Consider the following 11,971-nt stretch of genomic DNA (forward strand, 5'->3'; position numbering starts at 1 on the left):
ACTAAAGAAACTTCATACACCAAACAATAATCATAATGAACCAATCTGCAATCACCGAAGCATGAATATGTTGACATCAATGACAATAACATATCCTAGCAACAACAATGTCCAACAATATGATCTTGTTGAGCAACTTCATACTACTCTGGCTAAGATCTCACTCTAGGATTTGATACAAACATTGCCTACATACCATGGAATTCTCTATAAGGCATTATAGAGGATAGATATCCCACATTATGCTAGATCAAATGTTGTAGTAGCTCTGTTAGATTGTATGTTTATTCCAAGTTTTGACATTGTCTTCTCACAATGTAAGTTACCCTACTAGGAAGTTCAACAACAATACGATCCTATTATGATTATTGTCGGTGTGATACCTGCAGATGCAACACAAACACTCAATAGATCATTACAAGCATGGTTAGCAAATCTAAAACAAAGAAAGATAAAACCATGGCAAAGCGATCTATCGCCTCCTAAGAGATGCGAGTGTAGATTTGCTCTCGGATTTGGATAAGCAAATTCCAGTGACTTGACTACACCTAGATGGAGGATTTGAAATGATAATGATGCAATTAAGCTAGAAAAGAGAATGATTAAGCTACATCTAAGATACAAATGCCTATAATAACAATGCTCAAATGATATGCTAAAAGATATATGCCTATAGTAACAATGCCTAAATTGCAAATGAGATGGGATGATTATTGCTCCAAAATGGGGGATATTTATAGGATTTCCAAGGCCAAGGGTGAGGTGACAGGAATCAACGGTCAAGATTGAGTCTGAAGATATCAATGGTGAAATTGGAGGAGGTTAGAAAAGAGGTTGGAGGAAAGGGGACATTTGTCATCTCTATGGTGACAAGTGTCAAGGGGCTTCCAAGAGAGGGGACATGTGGCCCAAGAATGCCATGTGTCTCAAGGGGAGAGTATCAACACCATAGGAGGTTAGGATGTGCAAGCTAAGATAGGTTTACTTAAACCTAGGGTTAGATGGAATGGGTTAGGTTTAGAAGTGGTTAGGTTAGGTGTTTAGAAGTTAGGAGGCATGTGGGTAATTTGAATTTAAAAATTCAAATAATAGGAAAAGACTAATTAACTTTCGACAACTCATAAATTGATTTGTTTTAATTAATTAAGGGATTAGAAGAATTAATGGAAGTGGGGGGGGGATTAATTAATTTGAATTAATTAATCAAAGGGGATTATGAAATGAACCTATTAAATAAATCCTTAAATTTATTAATAAGTAGATGAAAGGGGGAATTTAATCAAATATCTTAATGAATTCAATTAAATTAGGAAGGAGGATTAATTAAATAATTGCTTATTTAATTAATTATCTTCAGGCCATTTTTAGGTGTATACAATTATGATTGTCATTATTGAACTAGAACAAGTCATACTCTAATTAAGAACAAATCAAGTCTTAATATTTGTAAATAGACCTATTACCTAGGATTGGTGTAGATATGTCTATCATTAAACCTAAATCTCTTTCTATTGTTGCTTTGATAATGTGGATAGATAGTCATTAGGTATAATTATGCTACTAGTTAAGGTAGGATATGTGACTTTACCTGTTCTCTTCCATGTCATGTCCAATGTTTTTTCATACAATCTTCTTTCTATTGGATTTTGGATTTATATCATGGGGGAAATGCCATCTACTTTTCTTTGAAAGATAAAGTTAATATATAACAAAAAAGTCCATAGAATTGAGGCAGATATAATTATCTTATGTGTTTGATTCATGCCTTGCATGTATGCTCCATGTCTTGTGTGTATACTTTTTATATTTTGTATTTTTTATACATCCTACACGTTTGCTTCATGTGTGTTTTGAACATGTTTACTTCACTCTTTTCATGCATGTTGTATGTTTTCTTTGTACTTGCTCTATAATTATGCTTCTTGTATACTTTGTATGTGTTTGTTTCATGTTATGTATGATTATGAATGAGATTGTGGGTTGGTAAGTGCCTTGACCTTGGCTTCTCTATACTTTAACATAGGTATATATGTACGACAACACCGTTGAGTGAGGGCTAAATGTAACATCATAAATTGTTATCCCTCACAATTTCACATCTAGTGTTTAGCACCCATTTTTCATATGCAATTAATCATGAGAAAATGTGTTTATCTCAGGTCTTGATTAGCAAACTCGATCACATCCTATAATCCCTGTCCCTTTGAACTGCCAAATAAGGCAAGACACTAGTGCCTAGTGCTAGTGTCCTCGCAATTTGTCCCCAACTTTCAATGTTTACATGTCAACTTCAAGCCCTTAATGATCATGACATTGTTGTCAACCTTTCCCAAATGTGAAAAGGTGTTAGTTGCATATAAAAACAACTCCCTTTCTCATCTACAACTCTTTCTAAGAATATCTTTCTTCCTCAAGCTCTAGAATTCAAGATCAATCAAGCTAAGAAGTCTAAGGCTATCATCAAGCATATCACAGTCTACTATCCATCATTATCTATTGTTTATGGTTTATCCTTATTATCGTGTACTAACTTGATAAGCAAGACTTCATGAGAGAAAGTTATCATCCCATTAAATGAGATTCAAGGAAGGGTTTCATGCCTAAGGTAATCATTGTCATTTATCTATTTGTTTTTATTTTGCTCCCTTAAGAGCATGCAATTGTTATCATCATCATTGATGTTGTGGAGGTGGGAACGCCATGGTGTTTGACCAAGGCAAGCCCTTATACAACACAACCTTTTCCACTCTTTCATGTGTGTAGGTATAGATTTGGAAGATTCAAACTATGACAGTGGTACAAATGGATACAATAGGTTATGATAGACAATTTTATACTTTGGAAAACAAAAAACCCTAGGACACTAGAGCCTTACACCAATGTATGGACACTTTTGCCCCAAATTTTGATGTTAGCAATCTAGATCCCTATTGATTCCATTTTTTACACCAAAGCTTGTTAGAACAACCTTTAAACACTAGGGCCTAGCTCTTTCACACTACCTATTCAGCTCCAAATTATATAGTATCAAGTTCCTCTTTGTATCTCATTTCCAAATCTGCATTCCTTTTCTATATTTTTGTTATGTAATTTATGTATTCTAGTAAACATGTTCAATATAGCCCTCTTTAGCCTAGTTCATTGCAAATAATTAATCAATCCCTATCACATACGATATCAATAGAGGTGTGAAGTCCAGCATAGCTTAGCTCTTCCTTGTGGATAGTAGCTAAGCCCAGTACCATCTCTAACATTCTGGGGGAGAAGGACTTGACCTAGTAATGCACATGTTAGCCTAAGGTCACTTTTCCCACACATCACTTTGAATGTATATTGATTAAGGTATCCCATTTGGTTTCAATTGTTACATGTTTTTCATGAACCCAAAGACTCTATGCCCATTGGATACATACATAAATCTATGGTTTTTTCTCCATTCCATCATCTCCATACATTAAAACAAACTAAATAGTATATAATCATTTTCAATAGTGTGCTTCTTAACTTCCATATATAAGTGCATAATAGGTATAAGGGATATTATATATCTATATTTTAAACACTTTACCTAATGAACCTTTTCTACTATGAAGGTGCATAATCTCATTTATTCAAACCAACACATAGGTACATAGTGACAACTAAAGTAGGGGTGCATTATTCATTAGGTATGGTGTTCAACAAGATAACTATTCAATCCCTATGATATCATATAACTCAAAACATTAGGGCAACCCCCTTAGTCTTTTAGAACTAAAAGTGAAGGGTGTCTTATCCACCATAATAATTGGTTCTTAGTTGCCTAACCTCAACATAGATTTTGTGATTTTTTTCTCAAATTTGACACTCTTGGCTCTTGGAAGACTATCCATCTTGAAGGATTCGAGGCTTACAACTTAGATCACTAATAAGGCCAATTGGGTTATTTTCTTAAATTGTAGAACTCAAAGATATCTACATTATGGGTATCAAAGAATTTATGCCAAATAACTCAAAACATGTAGTTTGGTCAAAATTAACCTCTGCAACCTAAAAATTGAGTTTTTCTATTTCATATTCTAAAAATTATATTTTTTGTATTCTAAACATTAAGGGCAAAGTTGAGACACTTTTCCAATAATTATTTATATGAATCAAATCTATTTTTTACATTTCCTATACAAATATTCAATATTTAATTTGTTTTCTTCTATTTTATAAGAATCAATAGCTTATTGTATAATTATGAGATGTGACACAAAATATTTAGGAAGTGCACATCATAACAAAATCATCCTTTGTTTTATTCAACAGTGTTTATGTGTTTTCCAATTACAACATAGTCAATTTATTTGGACTACCATGGATAGTGAAATATCACAAGCTTTAAAGATGATAATGAGAACATTTTGGTAATTGAAGATGATATGCATTGATACATGTATATTGCTCCTCCTTATATAGGAAAATTTGTCTAAAATAGATCAAATAACTTTTGTATGAGACAATAGACACACACTTTGAGTGATTAGAAATGAATATGCATGTTATACTCTTTAGATAGTTAAGTTGCTTTATTGCAAGTTTTAATGACATAATAAAAAAACACAAAGCTCTTACTTTTAGTTCTATACGTGTGTCATGAAATTTATATATAGGATTTTACCTACTACACTCTTTTATGTTGAATTAAGTTCCATTGAATTATTCTTTTTGTATGAAACAACTCACCATCATCTTGCTTTTTAGGAATAGCAATGATAATGCCTAAAGTCCACACTCTTCTCCAATATAATGCCTTTAAATAGAATGTGAAATCAAATCATCTAAAAATAAGACATTTATGAATAAGATAAGAATAAAAAATAATAAATAAATAAATTGATACAGAGATATAAATGAATTTCCACACAAGCAAATAATTCTATCAATAAAGTAGGTGATATGGTGATGTAAATAAATATAACAAACAAGCAAATAAATTATATCGACGATAAGGATGTGATAAAGAGATGTAAATAAATATAATAAACAAACAAACAAATAAATTTAATATTTTCAAAACCAATGATTATTTAATAATTCTTTTCTTTGAAAATCTTGCATTCTAACTTTTTCAATAGTAATTATGTGTATATATATATTTAAAATCTGAAAAAGAGGAAGATTTTTGTCCTTAATAATAAAGTGTGTCATATATATACCCTAAAAGAGAGGAAGGGTTTTCTCATCAATAATTAAGTGTCATCTTAATTTTATTTTTTTAGTTCGAGAGTTAGCTCTTTACATGGGGAGTGCCCACTCTTCGTCCACCACTCCATAAGCTCTTGAGAGATATGCAATAGACCCTCATCCACACATCATGGACAAATAAAGAGTCAAGCACTCTCACAACAAGCTCTCAAATGATGTACGATGGACCCTCCTCCACACACCGTGAGCAAAAATAACCTCTAGTGATGTGCAACGGATCCTCATCCAGACCATGAGCAAATCAAAAGTCGAATTGAGGCTGAATGATCTAACCAGAGAAAAATAAGCTCGAGTGATGTGTCCCGAACCCTCACCACTAGAGAAAAATAAGCTCGAGTGATGTGCAATGAACCCTCACCACACCGTGAGCCAAAATAAGTTCTTGAGTGATATGCAACAAACCCTCATCCACACACCATGAGCCAAAATAAGCTTTCAAGTGATGTGCAACATACCCTCATCCACACACCGTGAGCCAAAATAAGCTCTTCGGTGATGTGCAATGGACCCTCATCCACACCATGACCAAATCAAGAGTCAAACCAAAGCCAAATAAAGTAACCCCAAAAACAATAAGCTCTTGAATGATGTACAATAGAACCTAATCCACATGGTGAGCAAAAATAAGCTCTCAAGTGATGTTACAACAGCCCATCATCAACACATTTGAACAAATCAAGAGTCAAACCAAGGTTGAATGAACTGACCTCATAGATCAAGTGGCTCTGAAAAGTTATGACTAATCCATAGGGTGAGCAAAAACTAAGCTCTCAAGTGATGTTACAACAGACCGCCATCAACACATCTGAACAATTCAAGAGTCAAACCAAGGCTGAATGAACTGACCTCATAGATCAAGTGGCTATGAAAAGTTATGAAGTCATAGTCGAAGGGTAATTCTGTGGATAATGGTGAAATGTCTGTGACTGAAAGAAAAAAACAAACATTTTATTTGGGTTAGTGGAGGGCCCCTGTGAACAGAACATCGCATTAATCAAAAATAGATACTAAACAAGCTTTCTGTAAAAAAAATTGAAAAGTCTGTTTTCTTACAGGCGAAAGAGAGATAATTATCAAAATTTCTTTTGTTCTACGCAGCCGTGCAGAGAGCTGAAGAAGATGAGAAGATGAGATGGGGTTAAAGTTGGATCATGTTGGGGAAGTCATGATTTGGGGAAGGTTGGTTTGTTTGTTTGTTGGTGGGGTCGTTTGTTGCTTCGCCCGAGTGATGTCACAGTCGGCCCCGACCTCTTGTTGGGGTTTTAAAAATTGGAAAGCAATTCAACCTCACATTTCTTTCTTGTGTGGACAGAATTGTTTACTGTTTATTAAGTAGAGGAAGGAGGAGGGAGAAGGAGGGAGGGCCATATATACATAGGTAATGGGCATCCATACCTGCCCTCCTTTCCATTCCTCTCCTGTCTTTGTTCGCTGGCGAATAAAAGCGCCGGCCATTGGTGGACATTGGTGGACAAGCACGTACCAATCGAGATCCATCACCAAAAATTTCTCCGCCCAGAAAAAATCTTGGGCGGAGTACGTTGGGACTCGATCCCGTGACCCCAATCACTTGCCTTCCACAAATACAGAGTGTGAGACTGCTTCTCTGCCTTGAGATCTCACCCTTCCCTCTGTTGGGTATGTGTCAGCCGCACCAGCTGTGGATTTTCCCCCACTTCTCTAGGGTTGTGGGAGGTGGCGAAGAAGAAGAGGGGCAGGGGCAATCTCGCCGCCTGCTACAGAGCGCCATGATGAGGGGTGAAATGAGCGAGGAGGAGTACATGGCGCTGCACAGTAACGTGGAGCGCTTCCATGGAGCCGCTGCTTTGGGCGGGGGCGAGTGCCGGTCACTGGTGGCGAAGCGCATCTTGGCGCCTGTAGGGGTAGTTTGGTCTGTGGTGCGGCGATTTGACAGGCCCCAGGCCTACAAGAATTTCATCAGTAGCTGCTCCATGAGCGGCGATGGCAACGTGGGCAGCACCAGAGAGGTGCGTGTGGTTTCGGGACTGCCCGCCGCTCGTAGCACAGAACTGCTGGAGATTCTGGATGAGGAGCACCATGTTCTGAGCTTCAGGGTCCTTGGTGGTGACCACCGCCTCCACAACTACAGGTCTGTCACTACGCTACACCATTACCGCCCCCCTGCCCCTGCAACTGCCGCCCCTGTTACTTTCGTCATTGAATCGTATGTGGTCGATGTGCCGCTGGGCAACAGCCGTGATGACACTCGCCTCTTTGTTGACACCATTGTGAGATGCAATCTGCAATCGCTGGCCCATATTTCTGAAGGTGCTGCCCGTCATTTGACGGAATGATCGCACAGGTGGACCGGCGAAGCGGAGATTCGAACTGGCGACCTCGGTGCAATGTTGCGGATGGAATGCCCAACCTCGCTGCTGCTGCTGCTGCTGCTGCCGCTACCTCTGGTGATTTGTTTATATTGTGCGGAATAGTTTCTCCGTCGAGAAATTTTAGCAGTTTTGGTTGTTTTCTTTAAGGCATGGAATGGAATTTTAGGATTTCATCTTGTACCAGAACCAAGTAAATACACATGTCCAGTAGAGTAGAAAATGCATGCTTATTGTGTATCTATCTAACTATGCAGTTGTGGAGTTTTAGCGTATACGCACTGTATATCTTACCTATGCAATTTGTAGAGTCAGAAGTGTAATTGCTCCTAATAGGCAGATATCAGCTGGAATCGAACTGTCTATACACACTATGTATGTTATTGAATATCTGTCCATACCGTGGCTGGAGTCCGAGTGTATACACATTGAATACCTGTCCATGTGGCTGGAGTCCTAGTGTGTACACATTGAATATCTATTCATGTGGCTGGAGTCCGAGTGTATACACACTGAATATCTGACATTGTCTGGAATCTGTTGTTGTACATGGCTGGTTTTATGGGGTACGGGGGGCTTGTCAGGGTCTATAAACTTTGGAGCTGTGCTCTTTCTAAATGCCTGGTTAATCTGTTTGCTGTTTTCTCGTAGGTAGGATGGTTAGGGTTGGATTTGTGTATTTGGAGGGCGGTGTAACAGTTGCAGAGCGTGTTCTAAAATTTTTGAGTGCGAGCATAAAATAAATTGTATATGCAGCAGGTACATATACTTAATGCATATACCTCAATTTTGCTAGAAGACTTGCACACATTGTTGTACTTTATGTACAAACGGGTATATGCTTGCTGTAAATACTTCAGTTCGTTATTAATTGCATAATGCCATGTAATCTGGTGGACCGCCCAGTTGTTCAATATAATGATTCTTAGTTACATGGATATGGTTATTTCTGCAGAGTGCACATTTCAGAGTGATAAAATAAGATTATGTATGTTGTAGTATAAAATTCTGCACTTGGGTGGTGGTTTATTGCAAAGGGGATGTGTCACAATAGAGAATGTTGTTTCAAAATCAGATTTTTAAAATTCATAATATAGAGAATGCTGTTTTTAGATTCAATTGTAATCAAGATTTTTGCATCAATGTTTTGGATCACATTATGTGATCCATCATCAGGTAGAAGAGAGCCAAAGGAATCATATGGCAAAATGCTTTGTTATATGCATGCAATCACAGAACATACATAATTATGGGTAATGCATCCTTAATAGCATTCATGAAATTTTGAATTCCTCAAGTCAGATAATGTCCTAAAAAATTGTCTTCCTCCTCAATTTTAAGGTGCCTCAAAAATAAGCTCAAATTTGCAGATGTGTAAGGTGTGGAGCGTGTATATAAGAAGTCATGGGAAATTTGAATCTTTTGTGGGAGTTCTATAGTAAATGATGGATCTCAGAGTTGATTCAAAATGTTGATACAAAAACATATACAATTGAAGCATATACTTGAAGTCGGATAACGTCCAAAAAAATGTCTTCCTCTTTGATGTGAAGGTGCCTAAAAATGGGCACAAATTTTCAGATGCGTAAGGTGTGAAGAGTGTAAGAATTCATAGAAAATTTGAATCATTCGAGTAGGTTCTATAGCAAATTAGCTCAACACAACATTCTCTCTAATTACATTTTTCTTTTGAGAAGCCATTTTTCTCCTGAATATTTCAAGCATTGTTAAAACTTTTCTAAATATGCTTGATAGTTGATTCCAAATGTCGATACAAAAATATATACAATTGATTTTAAAAACAATCTTATAAATAATTATAAAACCTGACAAAAACATGCACTATACCTTCAAATGTTATGATCCTTATATTTCATATTAAAAAACTCAAAATTTGAAGTCTATCATCTAATCTCACATCTATCATATTCTGAAGCCATTTTAGTGTAAATGGCATCTAAGTTGTGCAGTATACAGGGATGGCACCCAAAGACGACCTCAATTTTTCTACCCAATTGTAAATGCCTAAACTAGTGGCCAAAATATGGATTCTTGGAGATTCCTTTACGAAGAGAAGTGGGGATTTCTTCTTCCAGATGGCAGAAATCTAACTAGAGCTGCAATTATGTATCATGTTCTGTAAAGGTGTTATATGCGGCCCTCTGTGCTTTGGGCCCCTTCAAAGCTTCTAGCAGCAGCCTTTGAACACATTCCAAGTTTTCTTAAATGCATTTTTTTTTGTCGACTCACATTCAAACAACTGTGTTGGGATTCTAGCCTTACCCATTATCAAGAAACAATTGTTGGGCATGAATGGGAGTAGGGATATCATACTCTGATTGACTCTTTTGGATCTGAGTCATTCACAGGACACTTTGGCATAAACTGGCCGTCTCTTTTTGAGTGCCAGTCACTCTCATTCCACTTACTCACTGATTGGGTTTCGATTCCCACAATGGAAATAATTTAAATCCATGATATAGAAGTCATTATGAAAAGCAGCTCATTGTCAAAGCAGTTGGGATTCAACTCGCCCACTACTGAAACATGACGAGCTGAAAATTGACCATTCCTCAAACATCAAAAGAGCAGAAAAGCATAAAGAGGGGATGAACCTAAATTAACAGAGGAAGAACAAACCATTAATATTTTTTTCTTAATTTATTCTTATTTAATATTAAGAAGGAACTTTTTTCTAACTTATTTTGTGGCAGTACAAGTTTTTGATTTGCATTTTGTGTATCATGTTTTTGAATTAAATTGAATAAAATTTATTTGCATCAATGTTTCAGATCATGCTCTTCGTCATTCATTACTAGAATGAGAGAGCTTAGACATAAAAATCAGATATGTTTTTTTGTTAGACCATGCATTTGGAAGAAGAAACCTTTAGTGTTAAGATGATATCTAGAATACATGTTATGTGGCCGATGGAAGACTTGCTAACTTATTTTGTGGCAGTACAAATTTCTGAGTTACAGCTAGTGCAACATAATATTATGCAAAACGAGAATTGTTCAGACTCATATTCTTATAGTTCTCATCTTGATGATGAATCATGGAGTGTAATCTGAAATTTTGATGCAAATAAATTTTACACAGTTAAATCTAGAAACAAAGCAATCTAATCATTATTAATTGTGGAAATCTAATCTCTCTAAATCTAATGCATTTTTGTTGGACCATGAATTTGGAAGAATTGTGCAGCCTAAGCTCCTTGTTAGTTGTATTTTCTCATGGATCCACCTTATGTACAACATTAACACAGGTGAAATTGGGTTCCCATCAAACATATCTTTTTTTTTGGTTGTTGTGGAAGGGGATTCATTCTACCCAGCTATATTAAAAGAAAATTAAATCACATAAAATTGACCATTGCTGAAACATCAAAAGAGCAGAAAAGCATAAAGAGGGGACGAACCTAAATTAACAGAAGAAGAAATAAACCTTTAGTGTTAAGATGATCTCTAAAATACATGTTTTGTGGCCAATGGAGGACTTGCTAACTTATTTGGCGACAGTACAAGTTTCTAACTTGTAGCTAGTGTGTTATGCTTCTGAATTAAATTGCGTAAGATTTATTTACATCAGCTTTTCGGATCACACTCCATGAGCCATTATCAAAATGAGAGAGCTGTAGAAATAAGAGTCAGATATGTTGTTGGACCATTAGCTTGGAAGCATTATGAAGCTTGAGCTCCTTATCAGTTGTATTTTCCCATGGATCCAGCTTATGTACAACATTCATATAGATAAATTGGGTACCCATCGAACATATCTTGTTTTTCTTTGGTTGTGGAAGGGGATTCATTCTAAATCAGCTATGTTCAAAAGAATTAAATCACATAAAAAAATTATGCACAATTGAACACAATAATTTTATTGATAGAAGTATCATAAAAAATCATAAGTTTATTAGATTTGTTCATTAATTGTTAATTTAAAATAAGATAAATATGTACTATTTTATATAAAAGGTGATGGATGATTTTTTTTTTTGCTTGTATTGAGTAGATTTGAACTCAGCACCATCTATGTGCCTACAACAAAACTGTGCCATTGATTTACCTAATAAGTAATTTTTTCTATAAGTCAATAAATTCAATATTTAAAATTAATAGCTTTTTCAAATATTAATTGATTTATGATGTAAATAAATAATAAACACTCAAATTTGATATATTATGTATTATACAATTTCAAATTTATAAACAGTGTCAAATATTTGTTTAAACCTTTACTCACTCAATTATTACCTTCAAATGTTGGGGGCAATCTCCCCCGAATTGAAAAAAAATACTAAAATCTTTTCATGTTCTGCTAATTTTTTATTTATTTTACTATTAAAAAATTGATTATATTTTTTCCATGTTGGACCTTCAGAGCTCTAC

The 11,971-nt window shown here is 35.6% G+C and overlaps 1 protein-coding gene across 1 annotated transcript; it reads left to right on the forward strand.

The window, feature by feature from the left end:
* The first annotated feature begins 6,271 nt into the window (after nucleotides 1–6,271).
* LOC131075023 (abscisic acid receptor PYL4) lies at nucleotides 6,272–8,518 on the forward strand. The gene has a single exon (XM_058011799.2). The coding sequence runs from the start codon at nucleotides 6,873–6,875 to the stop codon at nucleotides 7,545–7,547; it is 675 nt and encodes a 224-aa protein (XP_057867782.1). The 5' UTR covers nucleotides 6,272–6,872; the 3' UTR covers nucleotides 7,548–8,518.
* Nucleotides 8,519–11,971: the final 3,453 nt, after the last annotated feature.

The sequence above is a fragment of the Cryptomeria japonica genome, chromosome 2, assembly GCF_030272615.1.
Source record: "Cryptomeria japonica chromosome 2, Sugi_1.0, whole genome shotgun sequence".
NCBI lineage: Eukaryota > Viridiplantae > Streptophyta > Pinopsida > Cupressales > Cupressaceae > Cryptomeria > Cryptomeria japonica.